This window comes from Equus caballus, chromosome 28 (assembly GCF_041296265.1).
Source record: "Equus caballus isolate H_3958 breed thoroughbred chromosome 28, TB-T2T, whole genome shotgun sequence".
Taxonomy (NCBI): Eukaryota; Metazoa; Chordata; class Mammalia; order Perissodactyla; family Equidae; genus Equus; species Equus caballus.
In genome coordinates, this window is record NC_091711.1 from 44,986,573 (window position 1) to 45,001,161 (window position 14,589).

Genomic DNA, 14,589 nt, shown 5'->3' on the forward strand with positions numbered 1-14,589 from the left:
CCGGGGGATGGGGTGCCGGGGGATGGGGTGCCGGGGGATGGGGCGCATCCAGATGGACTCCATTAGAACAGCAGCCACAGTGCCTGGGGCCACCATACTCTGAGGGACCCAGGAAAATGTCTTAATTATTTTTAAATATCACAAGAAAAAGATGAACAGAATCCAACCTGGATCATACCTGTCTTTATACCAGTGCAGTCGAAGGAGGAAGGGGCCCACCATGACCAAGATGCCAGGGCCTAGGAAAGTCAGATTGTGGCCCCCGAGGCCGCTGTGCCAGGGGGAGAGGTAGCCGCAGTTCACCTTGGGCCCTGGAGGACCGGTTTGGGCAATGTGGCTCCTGTGGGCTGAGGGGCCCTGCCATGCCAAGTTAGCCCACCGTGGCGGGGACAGGCCCTGGGCTGCAGAAATAAAGCTGAGCAAGATGAGGAAGTGAGGTGGCCATGGCCTGGAGCTGGGCACGCGGGTCCCATCAGGGTGGCCCTGGCAAACTGGAGGCCACCAGGCTGTGATGACCGCAGCCTCCACTCACTGAGCGCCAAGCGTCTGCGAGGCGCCCTGCCTGCGTTACCGCGTGGCATCCTCCTCCTCCTCATCCCCACGAGGCTGTGCCCATTTTACAGATGAGGAGATGGAGGCGGAGAGAACCAGCCTCAACAAAGCGGCTGAGCCAGGACTAAGAGTGCAGCGCTGCCTCCGCGTCCTGGGCAACGGCTGAAGGAACTGGGGTGCTCCTCCCGAGATGGGGGGTCAGGGCTATTGTGTGGGAGGATGCTCACGGCTTTGCTGTCTGCCGTAATTGCCATCCCCGAGGAGGGTCTCTGGTGCCCATTTTACACATGGGAAAAGTGACGCTCGGAAGAGAAGCGACCTGCCTGCCGACAGTCTGCCCCGCGCGCGGCGGTCACCGTGGGAAAGAGCGCGGCGCGGCGGGGCAGAGGCGCGTCCCGCTGGCTGGGCGGCGGGGACCAGCGAGCTCCGGCTCCGGCGGCCCCGGGCTTCCAGCCAAGCGGGGAGGGGCCGGGGGCGGTGCCGGGGCGAGGCCCGGGGCGGGGCGGGGCAGGCCAGGGACCGCGGCCACCATTCCCGGCCGCGCAGTGCCTTTCCCCGGACGGGTTCTCGTCGCTGGTGAGTGGGGACGGGGAGCCGAGGGGGCGGCGGCAAGGGGGCCCCGCGCAGGTGCGACCCCCGACAGCGCCCGCTCGCCGGCGCGGGGCCCGAGGGGAAACTGAGGCAGGCGGGAACTGGTAGGCGGGAGCCGCGGGGAGGGGACCCCAGGGGGCGGCCGGGGGCAGCCCTGGGGCTCGGCTACCGGGTCAGCTGGCGGGGCGGTGGGTGGCCCGGGCCCTGGCTTCCGCGGTCGGGGTCCTGTGCCGCCTGATTCCGGCCGGAGAGGGGGAGACCCGAGGGGAACTTGCGCCACCCCGCCCACCCCGCCCCGCCCTCGCTCGCAGGGTCGCTCGTGCCCCGCGGGTGGCCGGACACCCCTCTCCCGCTCATTCCGCAGATGAATAAACCGTGGCCGGGGAGCGCGGGAGGGGTTGAGCCGGGTACCATGGGGGTCACAAAATGCCTGGGAGACCTCGGGCTCCTGATCCACTTGAGACCCCTCATGTCTACGGGAGGAAACCCAGGCCTAATCGCGGAGGTTATTTACCCAGATAGTTAGGGTCCGGCCAGGCCTTAGAACCGGGTGCCTAGATTCCCAGTCCAGTGCTCAGGTGCTGTGCGCAGAGCATCCTCTAGGACGTGCCTCCCCTGCCCCTCCTGCAAAGGAGCTCGGAGCCCGGGTGGGAGGGGCGTGGGGCTTCCACCTGCAAACACACTGCTGAGTGCTTGAGTCGCCTCGCAGATGCCGGTGGCCTGGCCTGAGCTGGGTGCCTCTCTGGGTCACCTGCTAGGGCACAATGGTAGCTGGTACCAGCCAGGTGCCCTTGGCTTGACAGCCGGAGGGACAAGTGACTGAGGTTGTCATGGACTAAGCCAAAAGGGTCCAAAAGGGTCATGGGCAAGGAGAGGAAGGCAGAGGAGGCTGTGTCCACGAAGCACGCGCCCAGGGTGCTGGCACACAGCAGACATGGACCAGAAGGATGAGCCACCGGGCTGTGGGCTGAGAGCCCCCGGTGCCTCTGTGGGGTGGAGTGGGGAGCCCCGCAGGGCAGCGGGAGCCAGGTGTCCGTTCTCGGCGAGCAACAGCGCTGGCCCACTGGCCGTGAGACAAGCTGAGGAGCACGGGAGGGAGGCAGCAAGCTTCTGTGTGGAGAAGGGATACAGGGTGTCTCCTTCTCAGTCTCCGGAGGGCTGCTCGGCACCCCAGAGGGAGGCTCAGAGGGAACCCTGCATCCCCAAGGGAGCCCTTGGAACTGGGGGAAACTGAGGCTCACCCGGGAAGCTTTGTCCAGGGTCCCAGAGCCACAGTGGTGGAGCCAGGCTTTGAACCAGTGTGGTCTGTTTCGAAAGCGTTGCTTCCTTCCCCATGGCCCGGAGCCCACTTTCTCTGCCTGGTGTGTGTGTGTGTGTGTGTGTGTGTGTGTGTACACATTTGTGCCAGGTCATGACTGAACCATATCCGGCTGATGTGCCAGAAACCGTTGCCGGTGGGTCACTCAGGGGTGGGGCCAGGAGTCTGGGCTCAGAAGGTGGGAACCCACTTTTTACTGCGTACACTTCTGCTTTTCCATTATTTTATTTTTACTTCTGTGTTTCTTTTATTTGTGTTTTCTTTTGCTTCATTCTGATTGTGCAAGCAATGCCTGAAGATGCTCTCTGTGTTTAAAAAGGTAGTCCTCCGTAAAGCAAATTCCCCCTTGTCATCCCCAGCCCCGCCCTCTACCAGACCTCCCCAGTCACCGGGGGGATGTGGATCCTTCCAGACTGTTGTCTGTTCCATTGCATACTTTCATCATGAAAAAGATTCAAAAGTTTATAATGAGGAAGATTACCTGTGAGTCATGAAAAAAAAAAAAAAACAGGAGCCTTAAAACAAGTCCCTAGGACAGTGATGGCTGCGGGAGAGAGGGGACCTGGAGGGCTGGCTACAGCCGGAGAGGGAGGGGGCGAGAGAGATGGCAAAACTCTTCATTCTGTTTCTGGGCAGCAGTTTCCGTCACCTTCTATAGGGTGGTCTCAGAGAACAGGATCCCCCAGAGAGCCACTGGCTCAGCCCCACTTCACAGATGGGGACACGGAGACAGGGGAGGTGAGACCCTAGAGGCAGGAGTGAAGCATCTCAAGGATGGGAGATCCTGGGTCCCATCCTGGGGGCCAGGAGGGTTGAGATCCTCTAACTGCCTCCAGTGGGCTGAGCTGGGGTCTGTTACCCTGTGGGGGCTGGGACATTGGCTCTGGGGCTGGAGAGAGTGAGGGTGTTGGCCCTGACAGAACCTTCTGGCCCTGGGCAGAGGGTGGAATGCTGAGGTGGGGTGGGAGCAGCCTGTGGGCCTGAGCCCGCCCTCAGCCCTGAAGGCCTCTGGGGATGAGACAGGAGGCTGAGAGGGGGAGGCCATCGTGAATGGCTGTGTGGCCCAGAGCTGAGGCCCCCAGACTCCCACCTGAGGAGTGGGGATGTTGTGGGTTTCAGAGTCACACAGACGTGGGAAGTCCTGTGACTCCTTGTGCCTCAGTTTCCTCGTCTGGACAGTGGGAATAGTAATGAGTCCACTGTGGAGGCTGAGGGGGCCGTGTGGCTCGGGGGCCTGAGAAGGGAAGCAGCTGGTCCCCTCCCCTGCGGCCGCTGTGAAGAATAAGTGAAGTAATGACCGTCAGGAGGAGGCTGGCCTGGCCTCCAGCACACGCTCCACCAAGAACCACCCCCACTGCTCATTCCCCAGAAGCCTAGAACCTTCTGCTGACCCCAGGTCCTGAGCCTCTGTTCTGGAGGTGCTCCCCTGTGAGAGGCCCAGGCCACGTGGGGGTGCCTCCTGAGAGACAGTTTCACCCCTGAGGGTCCAGAGGCCGCCTGCCTGACGCCGGCTCAGCCTTGGGTCTGCGCACGGGGCTGCTCTTCCCCCAGAGAAAAGGGGGTGAGTGGCCCCGAACACTGATACTCGCAGCCCCTCACTCGCCTGGTCCTCTCTTGGGTCTCCCCACGACCCCATGAAGCAGGCAGGGCAGGTTATACCCACCTGACATAAGGGAAACTGAGGCCCAGGGAGGAGCTTTGCCTGGGGTCCCCAAACAGATTGGAGGCAAGCCAAGGTCTAGGTTCTGAGTCCCTTTCTGACGGAGATAGAAGTAAAGGGCAGATGGGTGGCCTTGCCCTTCTGCCTGAGTCCCGAGCCCCTTCCCGCCCTGGGGGCTCCTTGGCCCTCCTTGGCCCTCCCTGGGGCCCCATCTCAGAGCGAATCTCTCTCAGCCCTGCCTGGGCCAGCTGCCCAGCCCAGCCCAGCCCAGCCCAGCCCGGCGTGACTCAGCTTGGTGGGTCCCCCAGTCGGATGATTCAGAGCCAGGCAGTCCCCAAGAGGCCCCAGGAAGCTGCCTGCCAGGCACTCTCCACGTGGGCATCTGGCCTCCCTGTTTCCTGGCCCTCGGGCTGGGCAGACCCTCCAATTCCGCAGGCCCCGTGGAGCGTAAGCACAGCCAGGCCCGTGAAGGGGCAGCGTGGGGCGGGGACAGGAGCTCGGGGCTCCACTGACGCCTTGTGGGGAGCCGCCACCTCCTTGTGGGCCTCGCTTTGTTCTGCACAGTGGGGGCCTTGGATGGTGGGCTGCAGGGCCCGGTCAGCTGGCACAGTGGGCGAGTCCTGTGTGGGGACTTCCTGGCCACCAGCTGGGTGCTGTGGCAGGTGACACGAGCGCCCTGCCCACAGCCTTTGGGAAGAAGTATGGACACGCTTCAGTGTGGGTAAACCTGGGACACACGATGCTCAGAGAAAGAAGCCAGACCCAGAAGGCCATGCATGGTATGATTCTGTTCACAGGAAACGTCCAGAAAAGGTAAATCATAGGGACAGAACGTGGACTGGGGGCTAGCAGGGGGAGGGAGGAATGAGGAGGCAGTGCTAATGGGTACGACGGTTCTTTCAGGAGATGGACATGTTTTAGAACTTGATGCGGATGGTGGTGGCACGACGTTGGGGCGCACTGAGCGCCCCTGGATTGTGTACTTCGAATGGTGAATTTTACGTCGTACAGATTTCACCTCAATTAAAGAAACAGAAAACAACTAGACAGGAGCTGCTGAGGGTCTTGGGCGGGGGTGATATGGTGGAAGTGGTGGCTGCGAGGGGCCTGGGGTGGAGCGGGGTCTGGGCCTGGTGTCAGGGACGGATGCGGTGACACATATTGCACGTAAGTAGGGACTGTGCAACTTACTGTCCAAGCCAGGATGCTTCTTTCCTAACACTTTATTTTGAGCTAATTTTAGACTTACGGAAAAGTTACAAAAGTGGTCCAGAGTTTCCGCAGTCCCTTCACCTGGCTTCCCTTTAACCCTGTGCTGGCAACCGCGGACCCCGCTCCAGCCCCTTCAGGCTTCCCAGTGGTGTGTTCGCTCGGCCCCTGACTCCATCTGGGGCCCTCATTGTGTTCTGTGTTATTTCTCCTTAGTCTCCTGCGGTCGGTGACATTTTCTCTGTCTTTCCTGACCTTGACACTTTTGGAGAGCACTAGAGTACTGTCAGGTGTCTTGTAGGATGTTCCTCCATCTGGCACCGTCTGAGGTTTTCTCGTCGTTACACTGGGGATTTGCCTTTTGGGCAAGAAGAGCATAGCAGGCTGTCCACTCTGTGCTCCTGTCAGGGGTTCATGATGCCCACGTGTCTGATGCTGGTGGCGTTAACCTTGATGTCCTGTGAAAGGGACACTTCTGAGAGTGGAGGGGCGCCATTAGTTTAGGACAAAGTGGGCATAAAGTGGGACTGTCCTGGAAAAAGGCACATATGGTCACCCTGAGGAGACCTGAGGTCCTGCCAGTTCAGTGCCTGACCCCCCGGCCCTGGGCCTCAGTTTCCCTATCTGTATGTGAGGGTCAGTATGGTGTGAAGGCCTCTCACCTGCCCAGCCCTTGTCACGTTCCAGGGTGGGCCTAACGCATTGAATACAGCTCACTAAGATTGCCTAAATACTGTCCCCTTGCTGTGGAGTCAACATGTTATGTCCCCATTGCGTAGGTGAGAAAGAGGACTGAGCTGGCCTGGGCTTGCTCAAGGTGACACAGTGATGAGCCCGGCTGGTGGCCAGGTCCCAAGGCTCTGGGGCCAGAGCTCCACACCTACCTGACAGCAGCACAGGGCCAGTGCTCTCCCAGCCCCGGGGGAGGTGGCCCTTCATATTGTGACGGTCACCCCCAGCCCAGGAACAGTTACGTGCACCCTGGAAGCCAGAGGGCTGGGCAGGAGCAAGGGGGAGGGAGAGACAGCCTGGGCCCGTGTCACATGCCCAGCCCTCGGCAGCGTTCATCATCACAGTTCATCCTTGCAGAGACCTTGGGGGTGGGTAACTGTCCCCATTCAACAGGCGAGGAGACAGGCCCAGGGAGGGGGGGATCACAGTCCCTAAATGGCAGAGCTGGAGTCTGCGGGATGCCTGAGACTCTGTTCCATTTAAAATTATGTTCATTCTAGACATTTTGGAAAACAATAATGCTGTAATGAACAGAGCATCATAAATCCCGCTGCCGCATGCGGGCCTCTGAATCCCCAGCTACCCGCTTGCAAGGGGCCCTGGGCGAACGCCCGCCTGCTCTGTGCCTCAGCTCGTCATGGCAGGTGGGATGCGATGGTGGTGTTCCCTCGACGATGTTCAGGTTCAGGCTCTGCCTGCGCCGGGCCTACAGCTGTTCCCCAGGCAATGTTCGGTTTACCATTAGGACGGCTGCTAACATCTTCGTGAATTTGTTACAGTTGTTAAAGTGCATATCTGTTATCTCTTTTTCTTTAAAATTGGGATCATTCTGTAGTCAATTTTATATTCAGCTTTCTTCACTTAACATTGTGTTGACAACACTTTTCACATTATCAGAGTCCTCAGAAGCTGGATTTGGGGGCTGCCCAGCCTTTAATTGTCCCCAGCTGTTGGGCACTGAGGTTGCCTCTGCATTTCATGGAGCTTCGAGGAGCCCCAGGCCCGTGGCAGCCCCTCCCCCGGGCGGCCTTCGACATTTGCTTGAGGCCCTGATGGCTCCCACAGCCGCCAGAGGGAGCACAGCCTCTTCCTTGCATCTGCGCCCCCAGCCACCTCCCCTCCAGCCCACAGCCACACTCACCTGCCTTGTCATTCTCTCCACCCTGACTGCTTTCCCCTCCTGTCCCTGTGGAGAAAGTGCTCACTGTCCTTGCAGCACCGTCTTCTCCCTGATTCTGGGTCAGGGGGCCCTTTCTCAGGGCTGTGTCCCTCTCGGGGCCTCTCCCGCTCCGCCCACCTGGGGTCCCCCGCCCCCACCCCAGCAGGCCATGCTGCAGGTTTGCTGAACTGAATCACTTGTGTGGTATCTTATCTCGGCAGAGGACACCCCAGATTCTCCACCTAGGATCCGAGCATGTCAGAGGGAGCTCAGCCCCCTCGTTTTATGATGGTGAAACTGAGGCCTGGTCAGGGGTGCTGACAGGCTTAGGGTCCTACAGCAGGTCTGGGCAGAGCTGGTCCCAGATGTCCAGCCTAGGATCCGCCTTGCCCTCTCTCTGGACTCTGAGCCCCAATGAGCAACTCAGCTTTCTGGGAGCCTCGCCTTCTGGGCGCCCGGTGGGTCTCAGGGCAGATCTTGGGGCTGCTGGGCAGGGCACATGGCCGACGAGCATGACGGGGAACCTGATGACTGGGTCCCCAGCCCTGGGAGTGGTATCACCCAGGCCTGAGACTGGGGCTTTCCTTGCCCCGAGCCCTGCCAGCCCCTCAGGGCTGCTGAAGGGGCCTCACTAGCCTTGAACTCTTGCTGACTCCTGTCCCTTCCCACCTACCACCTCAGCGGCCCTGAACATCAGGGTGGGAGCAGCTTTTTGACCCGGGCAAAGCCTGGCTCCAGAGTGCTGTGTGATCCCAGGCAGGCTGCTCTCCCTCTCTGGCACAGAGAGATTTTAGAGTAGGCCTGTGGGCCACTGGGCTGGGCCTAGGCAGGCAATGTTAATATCCCATTCTACAGAGGGGGAAACTGAGGCAGGCCCAGAGAGTTGAAGTGATTTTCCTGAAGTCACAGTGAGTCAGTGGGGAGCCGGGGTTTAAGCCAAGCTCTGTCTGATACCAGTTGTTGAATGAATGAATGAATGATGAACGAATGAATGGGAAGTACTAGAACATAAAGTGCAGGGTGTGGGCGCAGGCCTCGCAGAGCCTCCGGCTGGTCGTCAGCCTGGGGAGGAGGGGCTTGGAGGAGGAGACCCAAACTGGCCTTGAATGAGGGGGCAGAGAGAAGGGGTCACTTGCCAGGAGACCCACGGTCAAAGGTGAGAGGGCACAGGACCCTGGCAGCTGGGGGAGGAGCTCAGGTGGAGCCGACTGTGGGGACGGGGTCACCTGAGAGGCTCCTGCCAGCTCGGGCAGCCTCCTGGGGGGGTAGGGGGCAGGGGTTTGGGTGGAATTGTGTCCACTGGACCCTTGGGCTGCAATGGCGGGGCCGCTGGTGTGAACCCAGCCCCCCTGCCTTGTGCATCTTTGCAGCACCTCAATTGATTGATGGATCAGTGAGTGATGAGGCTGGCAACAGACCCTCCCCAGGACGTGCAGTGACGCTGAAGGAGAGGATAGACTTGACCCTGGGTCTGCGCACAGTAGGGCCCCAGGAAATGCTCAGGGAGGCCTCCCCCCAGCTCTGGAGCACCCCCACCTCTCATTCCAGCCCTGTCTTCTCTTTCAGAACTTCTTGGAACAGCAGCCACAGCAGCGATGGTCCTGCCCTGGGTGCCCGCTGTGGCCTTCACGCTGGCGCCCAGCCTGGGGGGCTTCCTGAGCTCCCGCTATGCCCTAGGAGAGGGCCTCCGCTGGTATGCCAGCCTGCAGAAGCCCTGGTGGCACCCGCCCCACTGGACGCTGGGCCCCATCTGGGGCACGCTGTACTCGGCCATGGGGTACGTGAGTCTGGGCAGGGCAGGGCCACCCTCCCCCTTCTCCGGGGGGCGCGGCCTGAGGACAGAGCTTCTCCTCCAGAGTTTTAACTCCTTGGGCAGCGCCCACGGCTTCCCGGCCTCGTTTGGCAAGTGAGGGTGGAGGAAGCTGTGGGACCTGCTGGCTGCACAACTCAGCTTCTTCCTCTGGGGCCTCCTGGGGGTGGGGGTGGAGGGGGGGCCGGCCAGATGGCTTAACCCCGCCCTGGCATCCTGGCTGTTTTCACAACTCCAGGGTGAGGCTGGCTCAGTGTGCAAAGTTCAGACGTGGGCAGCATGGATGCTTCCAAGATCAATAGCGGTGACAACAACTGCAATAATAGTAGCTACCATTTGCTGAGCACCCGCCCAGGGCCAGGCGTTGTCTCGGTTAATCTTCACGACCCTTCATGTGACAAGGGACCTCCCATGGACACAGGGCTGCCTGCCGAGTAGGGCCGCTGCCAGAGTCCCTGAGCCAGTCCCGGGAATTGCCATGCAAGAAAGGTGGTACCACACGGGGAGGGCACCCTCTGGTGGCGCCACTGGGAACAGCTCCCACCCCCCTGGAATGTTCCCGGTCTGCTGGTTCTGCGCCCGCACGGTGCAGGGTGGGCCGCAGGTGCCAGGCACCCAGGGGGCAGGCAGCAGAGGCCAGGCCGGGGGCCCCAGGGTCCTGATGGGAACCAGACAGTCCTCCAAACCCGAGTGTGGCCCGGGCCCCGCCCCCTGCCAGCCCCAGTCAGGCCCCCAGCGCTTCCTGTGTCCTGCTTTCTCCCCCTGGCTGAGACCCTGAGAAAGCAGAGGTGCGACCGCAGCCTCTCTTGCTGGAACCCCGAGGAGGCTTCCTGCGGCCCCGAGGAAGTCAGACCCCCACAGAGTAAAGAGCCCGGATCCGGCCCTGGCCCCCTGGGTTCCAATCCTGACTTTACCTACTAGGAGATCTTAGCCAGTCGCTGCGCCTCTCTGTGCCTCAGTTTCCTCACCTGTGAAATGGAGGTGATGCTGCTGCCCACCTCAGTGTTACCATGAGCATGAAATGAGTCAATGCATGGAAAGAGCTAGAGCAGGGCCTGGCATGTCAGTGCTGGAGGGTGTCAGCTATTATTACTGATGGTGTTATTGTTGCCCTTGTGGTCCTAAGAGCCCCCATGACCAGGCCGCATCTTCTTCTGCGGCCTCACCTCCCTGCAGTCACACAGGCTGACTCAGGGTCCCACACCTGCCTCTAAGTTTTGGCATATCTTTGTTTCTGCCCCCTGGCAAACTCCTACTCATCTTCTAAGGCCCAGCCCAAATGTCCCGTCCTCTTTGCAGTGCCCCTGGCTGGGTTAGCATCCTCCTCTTCACTCAGTCCCCCCTTCACAGCACTGATGATGATAATAATGGAAAATAGTTATGGAGTGTCCCATGTGCCAGGCACCGGCTTAAGCACTGCTGATGTGTTAGCTCGAATCCCCAGAGAGACCCTGTGAGAAATGAAGGCCCAGAGAAGTCAAGCAACTTCCCTGAGGTCACATGGTAGTCCATGGCAGGGCATGCTTGAGCCATCACTGTGTTGTCCCAGAGGTAAGCGTGGCTCCCTGCCCTTCAGGGAGGCTCCTGGCCTCTTCCTCACTGATGCCCTGACCCGTGGCCTTTGTTTCAGGTACGGCTCCTACATGATCTGGAAAGAGCTGGGGGGCTTCTCAGAGGAGGCCCTGGTTCCCCTGGGCCTCTACATTGGGCAGCTGGCTCTGAACTGGGCATGGCCGCCTATCTTCTTTGGCGCCCGACAAATGGGTTGGGTAAGTGGCCTTGGCCTCTCTCCCTGGTCCCTGGAGACGGCCCGTGGAGGGGTGGCCTTCCCTTGGGGACATGGGGCATCACATCCTACACGGGTCAGGGTCTAAGGGTAGGGGCGAGGGAGGCACACAGCTCACGTCAGTGTGTCTTCAGGGGCTCTTGGGGGACCTGTGCCCCCTGGGCGCCCCCCACAGCGGTTTCCCTCCAGTGAAGGCAGCCGTGTGGGCTCTGAGTGAGGCTGGATGGGGTCACCGGCTTGGGTTTAGGGGCCCCTGTAGAGGCAGACCCACATGACACCTGGTGTGCGCTCCCACCCACGGCATGGGTCAGGCAGCGTGATGCTCCCATTTTACAGGGAGGAAACTGAGGCCAAGAGCAGGGGAGGGGCTCGGCTGGGTCACTTAGGGGCAGATGGAGGGCAGCTGGGACACACCCCCATGGGCGCACTGAGCCCCAGGCCTCCGTGTCTCCACAGGCCCTGGTGGACCTCCTGCTGACGGGGGGCATGGCAGCAGCCACGGCCGTGGCCTGGCAGGACGTGAGCCCGCCGGCTGCCCGCCTGCTCTACCCCTACCTGGTCTGGCTGGCTTTTGCGGCCACGCTCAACTACCGCGTGTGGCGGGACAACCAGGGCCAGCGCAGTAGCCGACGGCTCGCGGAATGAAGGTGTCCTGCCCTCTGAGGACTGCGGCCACCGCCAGTCAGGCATTGTCAGTGGTGGTGGCCCTCATGCTTTCATGGCCACCAGGTCGGCTGGTCTGTCTGGGTCTCAGCCCAGGGGAACACCTGTGGCTGCAGCAGGGGTCCAGGCTGAGCCCAGCCGGGGAACGGCGTCCTCTGCTTTCTGCACTGCTCCGAGCTCACTCTCGAACCTGGGATCTTATAAGCCAAATAAAGTTTCTCACCTCTTGGCAGTGGCCTTTTTACTTGGGTGGGACTCCTGGGTGTGGGGAGGGTATGGGTCTCATCCTACTGCTGGATCTGTCTGGGCTGCGTCATCCAGACGAGGCTGGGCCCACCAGGGCTTCCCTACCCCTCGGGCCTCTCCCAAGACCCCGCAGGAGGGGAGGTGGCCAGCCCAGGGTGGAGCAGGGGGAAACTGGTGAGCGAGCGAGGAGCGGCCAGGCTTGACCCGGAGCCTACGCGGCTGTGCTGCTGCCCGGCCGGCACAGACCAGGCTGGGGCCCAGGCTGCAGCTGAGCGAGGAGGGCCTGCCCACGCCCACGCCTCCAGGAAGCTTAGCCCAGGCTGCTCAAGGGCACGGGCCCACAGTCTGACTGGGCCAACATGCAGGCAGGGCCCGCAGCTGGCCGAGGGCAGGATGGTGCTGCGCCCAGAGCTGGGGACACAGACTGACCTGCCAGCACTCACACCAGCCTCACCCTGCCGGGCCAGCCCCACAAACACCCAGTCGGTGGGAGGGGATGTCAGAGGCAATAGGGCCCGCGCCCCCACCCAGGAGACAGCAGCTCCTCCCTGGTCTGGGCCCATCCAGATTTGGAGGTGTCACCCCCAGCTTTGAATTAAGTGACTTACAACCTCTCCAGACGGCTGTTTGGAGGAAGTGAGGCTGGCAGAGGTCTTGCATGAGGCTCTGGCTGGAGTGACAACCGCCTCTCCTGCTGTTAGCCCCCCATCCTGGGCCGCGCTCTGCAGCGCAGCCTCCTGGGACCAGGGCTGGTCCAACCCACTGGCTTTCTCGTTGCCTGTTTATTTTGTTTTTGGTCGTTGAATAAGTTAATTTGAATTAGCAAAATTTTCACATTTAGGGATCTCACAGCTTTCCGGCAGGCCGTGAATTTGCTGCCTCTCTCTGTTGCCGAACACAAACACAGGTTGGCGTACCTGCCACACGGGAGGGCCTCAAACTGGAAATGCCAGGCCTGGGGCAAGGAAAAGCAGCCAGATGAGGAGGTGGGAATTAGAACTCAGGTCACCTCCTGGGAGGGAAAAGGTAGGGGTTTTTATCTGGAGTTTTCGGTAGGGGTAGGGGGCACGTGCCGGGGTTTTAGGTAGGGGTGGGGGCTGTGTGGCCCTGCGGGTTGGTGCCTTCCCACCAGCCTGCGTTTGGCCTTGAAGACTGAATTGCTTTTCCCTTGACTGTCTGGACTTTTCCGGCTAGTTTGCATCTTTAGCCCGCTTTTGGCCTTGTGAGGCTGAATCTTGACATCCGGACCTTGACCTCCTGGGATGACGCTCACTCCCATACTAAGGAGGGACAGAACGACCCGCTTAGTTTTAAACAACAGTTGATTATGCTGAGCGTGCACAGCGGCAGTTAGAAAGCTGTGCCAAGGTTTTGCTCTGTAGAACATTTTTTAACCCTTAGTTCTCGGCTTCGTCCCCTCTCAGTCGGCCTCCTTTGTCCTCCTGTCCTCACATTCGGAGGTGACCCAACGTTACAGAGCTCAGGGAGAAGATGAGCAAAGACGGCTGACTGTGACCTTCAGAGAGAAGGGGCGGCTCTCTCAGGGCCTGTCACCTCCCCTGCCTGCACTCAGCACGCTGGAATTTGATGCCTGATGGAATTTAGGCTCTGCAGGAATCTAGCAGCTTCACAGCAGCCGTGAGCACTTAGCTGAGCCCCCGGCCAGCTCCTCGCGGTTCTGAGGCTCATCAGAGCAGAGGAGTCAGATGGGGGACTCCGCGCATCCTTTTTATCAACTTATTTCTAAAGTTCTCCAAGACGGTCGGGTGCCTTGAAGTGATGCAGGCAGACACCGTACGGGGCGCTTAGGTGTACCCGAGGAGTCTTTTCAGTGGTGCCTGCAGGCTATTGTTTGTCCGTCCCATACACCATGGGTTTGGTTGTGTCCAGCAGTCTCCCACATACATCCTGCAACATGCATGGCCACAAGAATGCATGGGCAAGAGGAGGCATTTTGCTGTTTCGTTTTCTGGCTTCCTTGCGATGCTTTCCCCTGTTCTTCATAACAGGACGGGCTTCTCTCCTTTTCTAAGCTGTCACCATCCACCAGGGACCTTAGGGTTCTGACAGTTTCTACCTTGGTTTAGGAAAATCCATACCTCACAGATTTATCGAGTCCTCCTGGTCTGCACTCTCGCCTGGGGCTGCCTCACGCGGTGGAGGTCGTCTTAAATCCATGCACTTACCTCCCTCTCCGGCCGACTGGCCATAAAGGATGCAAGACAAGGCCGTTCACACAGCCCAGGAGGGCCGGGCCGGTGGCTCGTCAGCACAGAGGCAGCAGTGACTTGGGAGTTTGCTGAGCACTTTTATGTCGTGGTTGGGGACTCCGGACTCAGTGAGGGGACACCTGCACATCCTGCAGTGAGATTCTGCTGTGTGGGTGCCTCTGTGTGAAGGAGCGGCCGTGTGGGTGTCACGTGGCCATGATCATCATTGAGAGCAGTTTCTCAATCTCACCATCAGCATCTCAAGCTCCACCTTTTTGGATTTTTTTGGTGGCCCTGTAGAACTTTGGCACAATTAATTGCACTACTGGGACCCTCCAGTCAACTCCAAATGTCCGACACTTACAAATTCTGGCTTTTGATGAATTTGTAACATATGAAGTGACCAGGTGAAGATGAGTGCCAGGAAGCATTTGGAGGGATAATAACTGTCGCCACTGCGGTGAGCGGTCTGGTCCTCCAGGATGGTGGAGGCCCCGTTTGATGGCCTTCCTTGGGAGGTTGTCTGATTTTTGCTGATCAGAGGCGCAAGGACATCTGGAAGTGGGGAAAAGCTGTTTATAATTAAGGAAAGGCTAATTGTGTGGCCCTCTGACCCTAGTGGCTGGCTGTGCCCACTCGGAGGATCCTATGCA

General features: G+C 60.1%; 1 protein-coding gene across 3 annotated transcripts; it reads left to right on the forward strand.

Annotated features, from left to right (window-relative positions):
• The first annotated feature begins 1,034 nt into the window (after window positions 1–1,034).
• TSPO (translocator protein) lies at window positions 1,035–11,709 on the forward strand. 3 transcript variants are annotated; one of them, XM_070254331.1, is made up of 5 exons: window positions 1,062–1,128; window positions 4,808–4,934; window positions 8,788–8,998; window positions 10,662–10,800; window positions 11,274–11,709. In XM_070254331.1, the coding sequence occupies exons 3-5, from the start codon at window positions 8,817–8,819 to the stop codon at window positions 11,460–11,462; spliced, it is 510 nt and encodes a 169-aa protein (XP_070110432.1). In that variant the 5' UTR covers window positions 1,062–1,128; window positions 4,808–4,934; window positions 8,788–8,816; the 3' UTR covers window positions 11,463–11,709. The 3 variants fall into 3 exon arrangements, with proteins under 3 accessions (XP_001503193.1, XP_070110432.1, XP_070110433.1); XM_070254332.1 differs by lacking the exon at window positions 1,062–1,128 and adding an exon at window positions 4,436–4,568; XM_001503143.6 differs by lacking the exon at window positions 4,808–4,934 and having other exon boundaries at window positions 1,035–1,128.
• Window positions 11,710–14,589: the final 2,880 nt, after the last annotated feature.